The sequence below is a fragment of the Suncus etruscus genome, chromosome 8 (assembly GCF_024139225.1).
Source record: "Suncus etruscus isolate mSunEtr1 chromosome 8, mSunEtr1.pri.cur, whole genome shotgun sequence".
In the NCBI taxonomy this organism is placed as follows: Eukaryota; Metazoa; Chordata; class Mammalia; order Eulipotyphla; family Soricidae; genus Suncus; species Suncus etruscus.
The window spans coordinates 89,399,956-89,417,144 of record NC_064855.1 but is presented as its reverse complement, the minus strand read 5'-3'; the positions used below and the strand labels follow the sequence as shown (position 1 = coordinate 89,417,144).

Below are 17,189 nucleotides of genomic sequence, written 5' to 3'. Positions count from 1 at the left end.
CCAATCGCAGCGAGGCTGCCGAGCCAATTCGAATGATGACTCCTCCCCCTTCACATTCGGCGCCCGGGAACGAGGCTCCAAATTCAAACCAACACCAAGCTCCCACGCCGCGCCGGCGCGGCGGGCGGACGCGAGGGGGCGTGGCTTGCGGCGTGCGTGAGGGGGGACGTTTCACTTCCGGGTCAAAGCCCTTCAGGTCCCGCCTCCCCTCGACCTCCGTCCCTCCGCCATGGCGAGCAATGGCGGCCCCGGCGCGAGCGCGGGTGCGGGAGCGGGGCCCGCGGCGGCGCCGCCGACGCATCTGAACGCGGTGAGGGACACTATGGACGGTGAGTTCTCCCCCCCGTTTCCGTTAACCTTGCCGCCTCCGTTTCCCCCACCCAGCGCCAGAAGCCGCCGGGAGAGAGGGCGAGGTTGAGCCCGGCCCAGTACCTGGCGTCCCCATCTTGCCCCCGCAGGGCGAAGGCCGCAGCATCTTTTTGGGGGGAGACTCGAGTCTTCGTTCCTGCGTCGTTGGGGGCGCGCACGAGCCCGCTCCCCCCGTCAGCCTGCTGCTGCTGCACGCGCCGGACCCCTGCGTCCCTTCCCCGCCCTCGATCTCGAGGCCACTCGGTTCCCCCCAACCCACACACACCCCGAAGCCCCTTGGCCTGGGCACGCGGGTAAGTGGAAGATGCGATGCGATCGCCCGCCCCCCCCCCCCCGTTGTTGGGGGCATCCCCCTCGTTGGCCCCCCCAAAGCTCTAGGTAGTAGGGCCGACCTGCTTGCCTGGGGCCTGTTTGGGGGTGACGGATCGTCCCCCTCATTCGCGCTTCTCTTTGCCCCTGGGCACTCATGAAAGACGCCATGCCATCGCCCCCATTGTAAGGGGAATCCCCCTTGTGGCTCCCCTCCCAGAGCTGGAGGTAGTAGGGCCTGCCTGCCTGCCTGTTTGGGGGTGACAGAGTTGGTCCTGATCTGCTTTCACACCCCGAGACTCGCTATAGCTGGGTAGGATCCGTGTGTGTCTCTGTGTGTCTCTCTCTCTCTGGATACCAGTTCTGCCCCCTGTTTTTATTTTCTTCCAGATGGTCCTGGTGAATGCACACTTTTTTTGGGGGGGGGTTTGGGGGGCACACTCGGCGGCGCTCAGGGGGTTCCTCCTGGCTCTCTGCTCAGAAATTTCACTCCTAGCAGGCACGGGGACAGGGATGAGGAGTGGGGGAACCCTATGGGATGCCAAGATTCGAACCATCATCCATCCTGGATTGGCTGCTTGCAATGCAAACATGCCTTACCGCTGTCCATCTCTCCAGCCCCAGGATGCACACTTTTTTAACATCTTGGAGCTCCTCCCCACCCCTTTTTATTTTTTTCCCTTCCTTTTCGTTCTTTCCCGTCCTACCTCATGTTGTGGATGCTACTGCTGCTACAACCTGGTAATTGGCCCTGCTTAGAGCATTCCTGGAAAGGGAGTTGTGGTTAAGGTGCAGGCCCTTCTTTTGTCTTCCTTCTCTTCCTCCTCCTGCACTGGAAGGTTTCTTAGGAGTTGGAGATCCGCGCTTTGAAATCTTTCTGCAAGCACCTGCTTGATCCCCCCCCCTCTGTGCCATTCCCTGGAGCTTCAGTTTTCTGCCAGTATTCTTCAAATCCTTGCCCGACCTTGCTCTTAGATGCAGCCTCTTCCCAAAAGCTGGGTAGATAGGGAACTTATACCTAACACTGGCTGCTGCCTGCTCCTTCCAGGTTTATTAATCAGGGTTTACTCCTCTCCTTGTGCTCAGTGATCACTCCTGGCAGAACTTGGGAACTTTATGTAGTGTCTGGGTTTGAATCCAGATCAGCTGCGTGCAGGCCAGGGTCTTATCCTGTGTACTATTTCTCCAGCCCCAAACTTTATGATTGTCTGTGCCTTTTCTGATTTATCGACCTCACTTGGTAGTGGTAGTGTTCTAGGGCTACTCTCAGCTATGTGCTCCTGCCCCTGTACCCAGCAGTGTTTGATGGACCTTCTGACAAGATTGAGCTCCAGATTACAAAGTACCTGTATGCTCTAGCAGATTGAGTGCTTTCTCCTGCCCAAGAGTTCTTGGTTTTAGAACTTCAACACTCCCACCCCCACCCCCAGCAAGTTTCTACTTAGTTCTTTGTAAAACAAAGACAGAACATATAATGCTATATTCAATTTAATTTATATACCATCCTCCATAGTATCACACAGTTTCTGATTCTCTATCTTTGCTTAGAACCAGTGTGCTTTTGAGCAAATGGGAAACAGGGCCTCTTACCTCCGGTCCATTCTCTGAAACTTTGATGAAACTTCTAGTGTACATTTGAGAACTTTCCATTTATATTTAGTCACCACATCAAAATACTTGCTGAGAGAACTTTGTATAAATAGAGTCTGAGAAACAGAAAAGGTGAAGAAAGTCCAGAGTATCTTTTAAAAACAGGATTGGTGGTTGGAGCAAAGATGTGGCCCCAGTATTAGAGCACATAAAATAAACGGTATAACTAAAATTGGAGAAAAGGGGGTATCATTTAAAAAAAAACAAAAAACAGTACCTCCGTATTTGCAGTGGCTTAAGAGGCTCTATGTGGTGCCAGGCATTAAACCCTAGCGTGGAGCCAGGAGTAAACCCTTAGCACTAACCTTGTATGCATTACTACTGAGTGATCCCCCATGTGCCTTTATTTGCCCTTACTTTTGCCTCCATTGTGGGTTGATTCTATTTATTTTTTCATTTTCTTTGGTTTGGGGCCACACCTGGCAGTGCCAGTGCTCAGGTGACTATATGGGAAGCCAGGGATCAAATCTGGGTCGGCCATATGTTAGGCAAGTTTCCTTTCTGCTGTGCTATTGCTCCAGCCCTTATGATTCTGTTCATTCTTTTTTTTTTTTATTTAAACAACTTTATTACATACATGATTATGTTTGGGTTTCAGTCTTGTAAAGAACCACCTATCACCAGTGCAACATTCCCATCACCAATGTCCCAAATCTCCCTCCTCCCCACCCAACCTACACCTGCACTCTAGACAGGCTTTCTATTTCCCTCGTACATTCTCTTTATTAGGACAGTTCAAAATGTAGTTATTTCTCTAACTAAACTCATCACTCTTTGTGGTGAGCTTCTTGAGGTGAGCTGTAACTTGCCGCTCTTTTCTCTTTTGTGTCTGAAAGTTATTATTGCAAGAATGTCTTTCATTTTTCTTAAAACCCATAGATGAGTGAGACCATTCTGCGTTTTTCTCTCTCTGACTTATTTCACTCAGCATAATAGATTCCATGTACATCCATGTATAGGAAAATTTCATGACTTCATCTCTCCTGACGGCTGCATAATATTCCATTGTGTATATTGTTGCATTAGTTAATTAATGAAGGGGCTGGATGGCGATGGATTTCTTTCTGCCATCCCAGGCCACGTGGCTCAGCAACCCCCATCCAGCCTGCGAGTTCCAGGCCCAGGTGAAACGCGAAATCACTCACTCACAGGCAGGCTTCAGGAAGAATCATCTTTATTTATGCCCTAGCCACCACGTGTGTGTGGCCTATCTCATAATCTTTTAAGCATTCAGCCATTCCAGGCTACCCTGCGTCTAAACTCTTTTCAGCCATCTTCCTCAGAGCGCCCAGCAGGGCCAAAAGGCAAAGACCCTTAATCCCCTGGCTTTCGGGTTTATCTACCTATTCCAAGACCCCTCCCAGGAATGGGATGGTCTTGCAGGAAAGGTCACACCTATTATCCGGTTCCCAAGACCCCTCCCAGAAATGGGTGGGTCTCAGATAGGTACCCTACATATATGTACCACAGTTTCTTTAGCCATTCAACTGTTGAAGGGTATCTTGGTTGTTTCCAGAGTCTTGCTATGGTAAATAGTGCTGCAATTAATATAGGTGTAAGGAAGGGATTTTTGTATTGTATTTTTGTGCTCTTAAGGTATATTCCTAGGAGTGGTACAGCTGGGTCTTTTTTTTTTTTTTTTTTTTTTTTGGTTTTTGGGCCACACCCAGTAACGCTCAGGGGTTACTCCTGGCTATGTGCTCAGAAGTTGCTCCTGGCTTGGGGAACCATATGGGACACCGGGGGATGGAACCGAGGTCCGTCCAAGGCTAGCGCAGGCAAGGCAGGCACCTTACCTTTAGCGCCACCGCCCGGCCCCTATAGCTGGGTCTTATGGGAGCTCGATTTTCAGTTTTTGGAGGAATCTCCATATTGCTTTCCATAAAGGTTGAACTAGACGGCATTCCCACCAGCAGTGGATAAGAGTTCCTTTCTCTCCACATTTCCGCCAACACTGTTTATTCTCATTCTTTGTGATGTGTGCCAATCTCTGGGGTGTGAGGTGGTACCTCATAGTTGTTTTGATTTGCATCTCCATGATGATTAGTGATGTGGAGCATTTTTTCATGTGTCTTTTGGCCGTTTGTATTTCTTCTTTGTCAAAGTGTCTGTCATTTCTTCTCCCCATTTTTTGATGGGATCAGATGTTTTTTTTCTTGTAAAGTTCTGTCAGTGCCTTGTATATTTTGGAGATTAGCCCCTTGTCTGATGGGTATTGGGTGAATAGTTTCTCCCACTCAGTGGGTGGCTCTTGTATCCTGGGCACTATTTCTTTTGAGGTGCAGAAGCTTCTCAGTTTAATATATTCCCATCTGTTAATCTCTTCTTTCACTTGCTTGGAGAGTGCAGTTTCCTCTTTGAAGATGCCTTTAGTCTCAATGTCCTGGAGTGTTTTACCTACGTGTTGTTCTATATATCTTATGGTTTCGGGTCTGATATCGAGGTCTTTCATCCTTTTGGATTTAACCTTCGTACATGATGTTAGCTGGGGGTCTAAGTTCAGTTTTTTGCAAGTGGCTAGCCAGTTGTGCCAACACCGCTTGTTGAAGAGGCTTTCTTTGCTCCATTTAGGATTTCTTGCTCCTTTATCAGCAATTAGATGATTGTATATCTGGAGAACATTCTCTGAGTATTCAAGCCTATTCCACTGATCTGAGGGCCTGTCTTTATTCCAATACCATGCTGTTTTGATAACTTACTTTGTAGTACAGTTTAAAGTTGGAGAAAGTAATTCCTCCCATATTCTTTTTCCCAATGATTGCTTTAGCTATTCTAGGGTGTTTATTGTTCCAAATGAATTTCAAAAGTGCCTGATCCACTTCTTTGAATAATGTCATGGGTATCTTTAAAGGGATCACATTAAATCTGTACAATGCTTTGGGGAGTATTGCCATTTTGATGATGTTAATCCTGCCAATCCATGAGCAGGGTATGTGCTTCCATTTCCACGTGTCCTCTCTTATTTCTTGGAGCAGAGTTTTATAGTTTTCTTTGTAGAGGTCCTTCACATTTTTAGTCAAGTTGATTCCAAGATATTTGAGTTTGTGTGGCACTATTGTGAATGGGGTTGTTTTCTGAATGTCCATTTCTTCCTTATTACTTTTGGTGTATAGAAAGGCCATTGATTTTCGTGTTAATTTTGTAACCTGTCACCTTGCTATATGAGTCTATTGTTTCTAGAAGCTTTTTTGTAGAGACTTTAGGGTTTTGTAGGTAGAGAGAGTATCGTGTCATCTGCAAACAGCGAGAGCTTGACTTCTTCCTTTCCTATCTGGATTCCCTTGATATCTTTTTCTTGCCTAATCACTATAGCAAGTACTTCCAGTGCTATGTGGTGAGAGAGGACAGCCTTGTCTTGTGCCAGAATTTAGAGATTCTGTTCATTCTTAAAGCTTGATGTTCTTAAGATGTCCTCTCCTACATACTCTGCACTTCTAGATAAGATGCTTTTGTAATATTTTTTAAGGCAGTGTTGGTATTTGTTTGTTTGTTTGTTTGTGTTTGGATCACATCTGACGGTACTCGGGTTACTCCTGGCTCTGGGTTCAGTAATCACTCCTGGCAGGCTTGGGGGATCCATATGGGATGCTGGGATTCAAACCACTATCCGTCCTGGGTTGGCTGCATGCAAGGCAAATGCCCCAGAGCAATGTTATTTTTTAATTTACCGTAAGTGGAGTCCATTATTTTACTTTCTCTTTCCTAGACTAATTTTAACTGAGAAACAGGACTGTATATTATTTTTAGCAGTAACTGATACATATTATGTGTGTATATGTATGTATGCGTTTGTGTGCCACTTACACAAAATGTGCTACCATTTGTGTAATTAGAGAGTAATGTTCAAATGTGAAGTTTTAAGAAAACTTAAGTACTGTTACTGAGATGAATCTGAAAGAACTGGAATCATGTGGAAGGAAGCAAGGGAGAAAGTTTGAAATCAGGAGTAAGTATAGTATTTATAGACAAGGGTCTTCTCAAACTGGAAAAAAAATATAAGAGAATTACAAATAGGGACCAGAGCAATGGCGCAGCAGTAGGACGTTTGCCTTGCAGGGGGCTGACCCAGAACAGACTGCAGATCAATCCCCCAGTGTCCCAGATGGTCTCCCAAGCCAGGAGTGATTTCTGAACGTGTATAGCATGCCATGGAGTAACCCCTGAGCATCAGGGTGTAGCCCAAAAATCAAAAAAAAGAGAAAGAAAAAGTTAATGGCTATGGTGAGGATGATGATAGTGATAATACTGGAGGCTGAAATAGTGTTTGGATGTGAATTCTGATTGACTACTGCTGCATAACAGATCACTTAAACTTGGTGGAATGAAGCAACAAATTTGGCTTTCACCAATCTGGATTTTGACTCATCAGTGTGGTTCCAATGAGGGTCTGTAGTGCATTGCATATCTGAGTGCTGAGTCTGGAGTCATCTCCATGCTCTCTCACTGACATCTAGTTGTGCTGGTTGCTAGCTGGTCTTGGCAGAGGCTTTTGTCTGGAACATGCGCATTTTCTCACAGCTAGTTGTTGGGTTTCAAGATACAGTGTCTCCAGAGTGCCAGTAGAAGGTGAAGTTGCCTTTTTTCAGTCTGCATCTCAGATATCATTTCTTGTCAGTCCTAAGCATACCTGCATGTTCTTATTCCGTATGCCAGAGCTGAGCGATTGTGACACTAGATTGTGCCTAACTTCAGATAGAGTGGTGGGATTATTAATTGCTTTCTGTAAAAGGAGGAATTTATTCCTAAGCCAGCTTTTCATTTGTTGTGAATCAAGAATGTCAGCATAGCACATTTTATGAGCTTAAAGGAACAAAAGCCTGGTCGTTTCAGTAGTTGAAAAGTTATTGATAAAACCCAGTCTTCATTCTTGATTTTAAAGTCTTAGTCAAAGAAAATAATAAGGGGTACTACAGCAGATAGGGCACTTGCTGTCCTTGGCATCCCATATGGCCCCCTGAGTATCGCCAGAAGTAATTCCTTAAGCAGAACCAGGAGTAACCCCTGACCATTGCTCTATGTGGCCCCAAAACAAACAGTATTAACATCTTAAAGAAGGATGTTGTAAATTCTAATTGTTGTTAATTACATTCTAAGTAAAATTTTAGTAACCAGCTTCCATGGCTTTTTAAAACATTGGCATGATAAGAAAAGGGAAAAACTTTAAACTGTTATTTAAAATTAAATGATTACTTAGAAAATGAGAATTGTTATATTGTTAGAAACTTAATTAGATCTTTAAGGCAACTTGGCACAAAAGGAAAATAGTAATATCACAGATTATTATCATTGACAGCTTAGAAGATACAAAAGGTATAATAAAACTGAAAATGGGGCTGGAGTGGTAGCACAGGCGGTAGGGTGTTTGCCTTGCCCGCGCTAACCTAGGACAGACCACAGCTCAATCCCCCTGCGTCCCGTGCCGTATGGTCCCCCAAAGCAGGAGCAATTTCTGAGCACATAGCCAGGAGTAACCCCTGAGAGTCACTGGGTATGGCCCCAAAACCAAAAATAAATAGATAAATAAATAAAACCTGTGAAAATAGCCAGAACGAAAAAATTAATCAGTGATTCATGCCTCATTATTAATGAGTGAACCCTTACTGAACCTCTGCTTTAAGCATTTAAAATGACAGGAAATAATAAATAACGATTATCAGCAAAACCAAAGTATTTAAGAACAAGAAAAGGAAAGTCTTCATGGATTAGAGAGTTTTTCTCTAAAAATAGGAGCAGATGGGAACCACAGTAGGAAACCAGAAATGGAACCTGATGAAGCATGTAGTCCTGCCTGAATGAAACTGGGGGCCAGAACTGTGCCATCTGCCATTGCCAAGAATTGAGACACACCATTTCTGTGTCTTGTGGATTTGGAATTGGGATACTTCCTCATGGAGCTGAACCCAGAGGACTGAAACCAAAGCAGGACTGTCCATCCTTAGACATATCCAGGACATCCAGAAAAAGATTATCTTTTCACTAAAAATCACAGAGCTTGGAAAGTTGAATAAAAACAACATTAATATAAAAAAGTGAAAAGAGGGGCCGGCGAGGTGGCACTAGAGGTAAGGTGTCTGCCTTGCAAGCGCTAGCCAAGGATCAGGACCATGGTTCGATCCCCCGGTGACCCATATGGTCCCCCCAGGGCAGGGGCAATTTCTGAGCACTTAGCCAGGAATAACCCCTGAGTACCAAACGGGTGTGGCCCGAAAACAAAACAAAACAAAAAAAAGTGAAAAGAAAGGAAAGATAGTACTAAAAGAGAATTCATATTGAGCACTGCCATTTGTGAAGCATAATTCTAAGTATGTCTTTAGTTGTGACAATACTTTTACTCTCACCATTTATCCAGAGTGATGAAGTAAAGGTATAGAGAGGTTACCATGCTTATTGGGTAATAGCTTTAGAATATGAACCCAGGTCAAGTATCTCCAGAGAATACAATTTCTTTCTTCTTTTGGGGGGGGGGGGGGGCACACCTGGCAGTGTTCAGTGTTCACTCCTAGCTCTCTAGCTCAGAAAGTGTTCCTGGCTGGCTTGAGGGGATCAAAAGGGATGCTGGGGACCGAACACTGAAAACCTGAAATTAAGCTGCAACCATAAAACTTTGTGATGTGCCTGCAAGGTTGGGTGTTTGGGTAAAGATGATGATGAGGGACCGGGAAGGTGGCGCTAGAGGTAAGGTGTCTGCCTTGCAAGCGCTAGCGTAGGATGGACCGTGGTTCGATCCCCAGGAGTCCCATATGGTCCCCCCCCAAGCCAGAGGCGATGTCTGAGCGCATAGCCAGGAGTAACCCCTGAGCGTCAAACGGGTGTGGCCCAAAAACCAAAAAAAAAAAAAAGATGATGATGAATGACAAGGTGGGAGCACTGGTGGAGAAATGCTATATGTGTGGAAATGCTATATGCCTGAACCCAACTATTAAGAACTTGGTAAACTATGGTTCTTTAATTAAATTTAAAAAATGTTAAAAAGAAAAGAAAAAAGTGATTGTAGGGGAAATTAGACACCTTAAATATCACTAAAAGTCTGGGTGCAACTGAAGAGTATATATAATAGCAGTTGTCCCCAAATTTAATTGGCCTACCACCGCTTTTTTAGGGGGAAAAAAGTTTCTCCTTGTCCTAGGACTCTGCCGCACACGCATTTGTGCTGGTATTTACCTTATAACATAGTACATAGTGATCAAGCAATAGAAAATAAAATACTAACAGGGTTACATATGCACATTCAAGCTCATTGCTAGAACAGTAGATTAGTGAATAAATATGTAGCACACATACATATCACTTTCATTGCATATGTATTCACATATATAGGGAGAAAGATGTGTGGATATACCTAAACAGACATATATAATATGTAAAATGCAATATACAGTATACATAAAATGGAATTTCATTGTAAGTTTATCTTTTAAATTAATTTTTTCAGTTTTCAATCTAAGAATACTATGCTGGTTCTTTGGTATTTTACAGTATTGCAGGAATTAAGAACAAAAGTTTCCTATACATATTACATTCTAAATGTAATTGATATGCTTTGTCTTAACTTTACTGTCTTTTTTTTTTTCCAGTTCTGCTTGAGATTTCAAGAATTTTGAATACTGGGTTAGACATGGAAACTCTGTCCATTTGTGTAAGGCTTTGTGAACAAGGAATAAATCCAGAAGCTTTATCATCAGTAATTAAAGAACTTCGAAAGGCCACTGATGCATTAAAGGTTAGAGGTTCCATTATTCTTTTTTAACTAAAGATGCTTTTCTTTAGAAAATTAGCAGTGATGAAATCCTGCCTACTTAAAAAGATTGAACTAGCTGTTTAATATTAGTATCAGAGATTCTGAAGATTGAGGAGAGAGAAACCTATGCTCACATGACAATTTAACTGTCAAGGACCATGTTTCTTTTACCCAAATGTTATCAGCTTTGTTTAAATTTTCTTTATGTTCTAGATAAAATTGCCCCACAAGATAAGCTCAAGTCTGCAGTGAGTTAGCTGTGTTTGAAAGTAGAGTTAACCTGTAGAAATAAACGAAATTAAAATAAAGTTTTTTGCAAATTATTGATGTTTCCTTTATAAGAGATGTGAAGTTTGGGCACATTAGGTATACAAAGGAGGACGACTATGTGTAAAGAAAGTTTACTGAGTGACACCATTGAAGTCTACAAGCAAAGAAGACCCAAGTATTGTTCAGAGAGATCCTCTTCTAGAACTTCCAGAAACAGCATGGCCCTGCTGACAGCTTAAATTTCTGTTCTTTAATCTACCACCAGTTTTTGCAACTTTTTTAGTAAATCCTAGAAATCAAAGACAGGTGTTACTACTGGGTCATGGGGTGTTGAAACAGTTACCTAAATCTGTGAAAGTTTCTGGTGAGGATTCAAAGAAGAGATCAGAAGGATATTTTCAGTTGTCTTGAATAGTATATAGTTGAAAGTGTGCCATTTTGAATAAAATACTGGTTGAATTACAAAAGCCTTGTTATGATGAGGTCTTAGTAAAATATAAGGAACTTATTACTGAACGTTGAATATTGTCACTATAAAAGTGACAAAACTTTTGGCTGACTTATGTTCTACTTTTAGGTAAATGAAACTTGTAGCTGAAATTCAATATTTAGTTGAAAAAAATTTCTGAGCTCTGTGTCAAAACTGAGGCATAAATTCTCAAAACATTTTAGTAAAATATAAGATATTGAGGAAGGAGCTGACTAAATAATGTTTAGTTAGAAAAATTCCAGTTTATCTGGAGACTAAAGAACCTTAGGTATGGCTAAGCAACTTTTGTTCAAGAGATTGTGTGACTCATAGATACAGCACAAGATATTGCCAGCCTGCACAGAAGACAGGGACTGATGAAGGAATGAAGGAAGACTGTTAGACTTCTGTTTTTGCATATGGGATACCAGTTGAGGGAACCATCTGGCCATGAGTACATGTTTTCCTTTAAGGGAAGGGAAGAAACAAAGACTGGTGATCTGCTGAGACCAGTTGGGCCACATTGCCAGCATGAACCCAGAAGAGGACTGCCTCTTTTAAAATTATTTTCTTTTTATTTTCTGTGCGTGTGTGCGTGCGTGCGTGTGTGTGTGTGTGTGTGTGTGTGTGTGTGTGCCACATTGCCAGCATGAACCGAGAAGAGGACTGCCTCTTTTAAAATTATTTTCTTTTTATTTTGTGTGCGTGCGTGCTTGTGTGTGTGTGTGTGTGTGTGTGTGTGTGTGTGTGTGTGTGCGCGCGCGCGCACGCGTGCCACATTGCCAGCATGAACCCAGAAGAGGACTGCCTCTTTTAAAATTATTTTCTTTTATCTCAGGATCTGTTTCCATTAGGCACTGTCTCATCCCTTTCTTTGTTTCTTCATATACTGTGTATGAGCAAGATCATCTGGCTTTTTTTTTTTATTTCTGGCTCACTTAGTATGGCACCAATCAGTTTCATCCAAGTTGCAGAAGAAAGATAAAAAATAATTTTTCATAGTTTTGTGATATTCCATTATGTATATAGACAATTTAGTTATCTACTTATCTGTTGTTGGACATATGGGCTATAGAGCTTGACTCTCCTGGTGAAGGGGAGTGTTCTTTTTTATAACTGAAACCCACCCATAAACATGTTTGTAATCATGGTGCTTAAATAAAGATATTAAAAATAAAAAAAATTATTTTCTTTTTATTGTGTGTGTGTGTGCGTGCGTGCGTGCGTGCGCGCGCGCATGCCTCATCTCCAGCAGTGCTCAGGGCTTACTTCTGACTTTGCACTCAGGAATTATTCCTGGCTTGTGGAACTCTTGAGGTGCTGGAAATCAAACCCAGGTCAGCCTCATGCAAGGCCTTGTTCACTATAATATTGCTTTGGTCCCTCTTTTCAGATTCTGATTCATGTCTTTTTTTTTTTCTTTTTTCTTTTTTAATTAACATCTTTATTTAAGCACCATGATTACAAACAAGTTTATAATTGGGTTTCACTTATAAAAAAGGACACCTTCCTTCACCAGTGCAATATTCCCACCATCTTCCGTTTCCCTTCTCCCCATCCTGAGATTCATGACTTTTTAATAGCTGCGACTGGGAAATATTGTCTTCTTTTTCATTAATAGATTCAACTCAAATGGAAACTTTGTTGATCCAAACCAGGAAGCTAGTGTATGGATAAAGATGCTTGCACCACATAGCCCAGGACTGTCAGGTGTGACATCAAAACTCAGAATGAAAGGAAATCTCTGATGATTGCATTTCCATGTTAATACAGTAGCATGAGCTCACCATGGCTCCTGAAATGTCAAGTGAGTCCCTCTTAATCATTGTTCAAAACATCCCTTCAATAATTATCCGAGATAAAATACCCACTTTCTCTTTTCTTTGAGGGAAAATACAGCTTTATAAAATGTCTATCTTATCCATCCTAATGACACTCTAATTCTAGTAACTTGGATTGCTCTTGTGCCTTTAACCACATTTATTTTGTTATTAGATCTAACCATACATTAAAAGAACAAAAATTTATCATAAGGTGACTCTAATTCTGCCATCTACCTTCCAAAGAGCCTGTTGTGCTTCTCTATCAGTACCTACTGTCCTGACTTCCATAGAAAACATTTAAACAAACAAATAATAATAATAAAAAAAAAAACAGCAGTGTTTGGGCTTACACCTGCCTCTGTGTTTAGGGCTCACTCCTAGCAGGACTCCATAAGTGGTAGGACCTTCTCCTGGGTTAGCCACTTGCAAGGCAAGCAGCCTACCTGCTATAGAAATCAAATACAAGTGTTAAAGAACTTTGAAAGGTGTCACTGACTCATTAAAGGTTAGAGATTCCATTGGTTTTTTGATGTTGTTGTTGTTTGCTTCATTTGTTTTATTTTTGGGTCACATCCAACATCGCACAGGAATTGTATCTGGCAGTCACAGGGGACCATATGGGATGCCGGGATTCAAACCACTGTCCACCTTGATTGGCTGTGCGCAAGGCAAATACCCTAACACTGTGCTATCTCTTCGGCCCCTCCATTGTTCTTTTTTTTTTTTTTTTTTTTTTTTTTTGGTTTTTGGGCCACACCCAGTAACGCTCAGGGGTTACTCCTGGCTATGTGCTCAGAAGTTGCTCCTGGCTTGGGGGACCATATGGGACACCGGGGGATCGAACCGCGGTTCGTCCAAGGTTAGCGCAGGCAAGGCAGGCACCTTACCTTTAGCGCCACCGCCCGGCCCCTCCATTGTTCTTTTTTAACTAAAGATATTTTTCTGTCTGGCCCTATTACTTGAGTTTGTTTTCTTTGTGTTTTCCTTACTGGTTTTTGTTTTGTGTCTTTGTTTTACCTTTTCTTTGGCTATACCTAGTAATGACCAGTAGTTACTATTGGTTCTGCACTTAGGAATTTTTCTTGGTGGGTATATGGGATGCCAGTGATCAAACTCAAATTAGCTGTATGCAAGGCAATAACTCTGACGCTGCATGCTTGTTTTTGCCATTCTCTTGTGATACATTTCTTCAACTTGCTTACCAGTTTTTTAAGTTGGTTGTCCTTGCCTTTTTGTTAATTCCTTTAAGTAATCTGGATGCAGATTCTTAGTAAGATAAATATGTCAAGTTTTTGTCTTTTATTCATTTGCAAGTTAATTATAAAATTTATTTAAAATTTTTTTTCCCTAGATTTGTACCTCTTTTAACTCGGCTATTGCTTTTCTATCTGGAAGAAAGTTAACTGGATAATGGAGGAGAAATAACTCATGTTGATGGATATTCTCCTTGTTCCAAACTGCACTGACTTTCCTTGCTATCCTTGCATTATTTTCTGCAATTTCAGCGGTGATGTGTGCTGCTGCCACACCTCCACTACTATTCCTGATGGTTTACTGCAAGGGAATCTGAAGTTTATTTTTCTCTCAAGGATCTACAATTACACATTCAAGTTGGGATTTAAACTTAGACTTCCCTAGTGGTTATAGATACTTCAGAATCGTTAACTACTGTTTTTATTTGTAGTAAAATATCAAGATTGTTGGCCTGCTATAGAAGAGACAGTAAAATAGTATGAGAACTCAGCTAGTAGTCTATAGTATGGGATCATTTCTGAGCTTAGTTTTCTCTTGTAACTTTAAAAAAAAAAAAACAAAGAAATATCAATGTTTGATTAATCAATAGATTTTGGGATTTTCTAGTTGAAAGAGGATTTAGTTAATAATACATTTCTTCTATAGCTGCAGGAGTTTTTATTCCTTATACTATAATGTTTGAAAGTGAATAGAAAGATTTTTGTAATGTGCTGTTGAGCTTCGTAAAAAAACTAGAAGCAAGATGCAGGAAATAATAACAGGTATGTTTGGGGGGCACCATGTTTTCTTAGACAAAATAGATCCAAAAAAAGATTCAGAAGCACTTTGGGAGAGGGGCACACCCTGCAGCGCTCAGAAATCACTCTTGGCAGGCTTAGGAGACCTTGTGGGATGCTGAGGCTCAAACCTAGGTCTACCACATGCAAGGCAAGTAAATGCTCTACAAGCTATGCTATTGCTTCATTCCTAGAATCACTTTTTTTTTAACATGGTGTTTTTCAATTTGAGCATTTTGATTATTCTACATTTAATGGGCCATAGATATGAGGAGAAAATTCACAAAGATTCATGCCTTACTTGAATCAGGGCCCTGGGTTCAACACCTGGCACCAAAAAGAGTGCAGATTTGTTTTCTCCATGATGGAACACGCATACTTTGTTGTAGTGTGGTATTCACACACCTCCTATTTGTACTACTTGCTGGGAGTCGCATTCTTGGCAAAGATGTTCACTTCTCTTTAGTTTCTATGTGCATTGGGATCACACACTTTTAGTTGCTTTTTTTTTTTTTCACATACGTTAACTAAATGCCACAGACTAGACATTTTTGCTAAGGGTTCCAGGTAGAGACACAAGGGATGTACTCTGTGCAAAGGTGACACCAGGGATTGAACTCAAAGCCTCACATTTGCAAAGCAGCTACTTTTAGTTTTTGAGCCATCCCATCCCCTTGGGAATTTCTGCAAAAGAATCAAACTAAAGTAGGATTAGTCAACTATTTTTTATTGTCTTGTCCTTTTTGTCCTTAGTCCCTGTTTCACACTATATGAGTGTTCAGAAACAAACTGGTAAAGAATTATGAATAGATCTGCTCTAAGTTAGTTTCTCAAGATTATTTTACATTATAGTCCTTAATATGATAAAAGGTTTTCTCCTCTTAGCTTAGTAGTAAGTGCAAAAGTTAGTTTAATGGGGAGATAGTATAGCAGGTAGGAAGGGCATTTGCTTTGCATGTGGAGGACCCAATTTTGATCCCTGGAACTTCTATAGTCCCCTGTACACTACGAGGAGTAGCCCTGATCATTGCTAGGTGTGGAGCCCACCAGAAAAGTTCTGAGAAACTGCAAAAAGTGAAAACCGCTGCATTATCCTTATAAAAACTGTTTACTGTATGTGTGGAGCAATATGTTTATTAATGACAGTAGGATATTGACAAATTTATCTTCATGTTGTCTTTTTCTCTGGTTTTATTATAATGAATGGTACTTTCTTGTTCTAGGCTGCTGAAAATATGACAAGCTGACTTTCCAGAAAAATCCCGATGAGAGATGTCAAGCTCCTTGCAAAAGAAAATGAAGATTGCATTGTAGTCAGAACATACAATGAAATTACTGCATGCAGCAGTGTAGAAACATTTTCCTTTTAAAAATTATAAACCATAGCTTTATAAATCAGTGGAAAGTGGCTTACAAAGAGAGCTATCAGATGTGTTTACGTCATGTCTTACTTTTTTTTTAAGTAGCTCATGCATCGGCTGGCGTTGCTATATTCCTATTTCTGTATTTCTTTTAGCTCAGATAGCTTTCATTTTCTAAGCAGTCTCTCAATCAGATGTGCACATCTGCTGTGCCTGGTTGAAGGATAGTAGAACCCATCAGCAATAATGTAGTAGTTATGACTTGTTGACATTTCTATTATCAACCTTGGTTTTGAATTGTTTATGCACAATAACTCTGGATTTATGTTACATTGGACTAGAAATTGTCAGAATTTCATCCACCGTTTGTGAATTTTTATTTAGGTTCATTATGTAGATCAGAATCTTTTTTTATCAGCTCATGGGAAAGCATTTGCTCTAATATGCTCTTTAACAAAGTATATTTAGTTTTTTAAATGTAAAGCTTGAAAGAACCAGGTCATTTTTTGTATTGAGAAATAAAGTTTTTAAACTTATATTTTATGAGTGACGACAGTGTTTAAACCAGTATTTATTTTGTCATTTGAGTCCTGGAAGTTTAATGGGACATTATTAATTGAACATGTTTTTCATTCTTTTCCATTCTGAAAACAACAGCCAAAAATTGCATACTGGAACATTTCTTTTTTTTTTTTTTTTCTTCTTCTTTTTTTTTTAACTGGAACATTTCTAACATGGGAAATATTTTTACTTTTAATACATAAAAATCATATACATGTTTATCCAAAACATCTTGTGTGGTTATGTAATAAGTCATTAAATAGGAAATATTTTTGTTATCTTTTAACAAATAAGCTTATATTTTCTGAAGGAATAAAGAAATCCAGTCATTAAACAAAAGAAAAATTGTCAGATGTTCTCAGGAATTGTGAGAATGCTTTCTAGGGTCATTTTTACTTTCCATTTAAACAGTACTATAAGCAATCATCATTGAGCAGCCCTTTTCCGTCAGACAGGCTGAAGTGGTTTTATCCAGACTTGGTAAAATTTAAACAGTAACCTTCTGTACTGTTGCTTTTAAAATAGTCTGACCATTTGGCCTTTTGTTGTGGAGTCCAAGCTTGGCAGTGCTTGGTGGGGGTCTAAAGTATAGGAATGGAACTCAGGACC

General features: G+C 41.0%; 1 protein-coding gene across 2 annotated transcripts; it reads left to right on the top strand.

Annotated features, from left to right (window-relative positions):
* Nucleotides 1-204: 204 nt before the first annotated feature.
* On the top strand, nt 205-16,673 carry MZT1 (mitotic spindle organizing protein 1). 2 transcript variants are annotated; one of them, XM_049778956.1, is made up of 3 exons: nt 205-329; nt 9,903-10,048; nt 15,882-16,673. In XM_049778956.1, exons 1-3 carry the CDS (start codon nt 230-232, stop codon nt 15,903-15,905), a joined length of 270 nt encoding a protein of 89 aa, XP_049634913.1. In that variant the 5' UTR covers nt 205-229; the 3' UTR covers nt 15,906-16,673. The 2 variants fall into 2 exon arrangements, with proteins under 2 accessions (XP_049634913.1, XP_049634912.1); XM_049778955.1 differs by lacking the exon at nt 15,882-16,673 and adding an exon at nt 12,427-12,640.
* The last annotated feature ends 516 nt before the right edge of the window (nt 16,674-17,189 follow it).

Bases quoted from the DNA above. Each gene is read 5' to 3' on its own strand.
- MZT1 (XM_049778955.1), top strand. From the start codon at position 230: ATGGCGAGCAATGGCGGCCCCGGCGCGAGCGCGGGTGCGGGAGCGGGG. The intron at 330-9,902 runs GTGAGTTCTCCC...TTTTTTTTCCAG, and splicing joins GGTGAGGGACACTATGGACG to TTCTGCTTGAGATTTCAAGA. The intron at 10,049-12,426 runs GTTAGAGGTTCC...TTTCATTAATAG, and splicing joins AGGCCACTGATGCATTAAAG to ATTCAACTCAAATGGAAACT.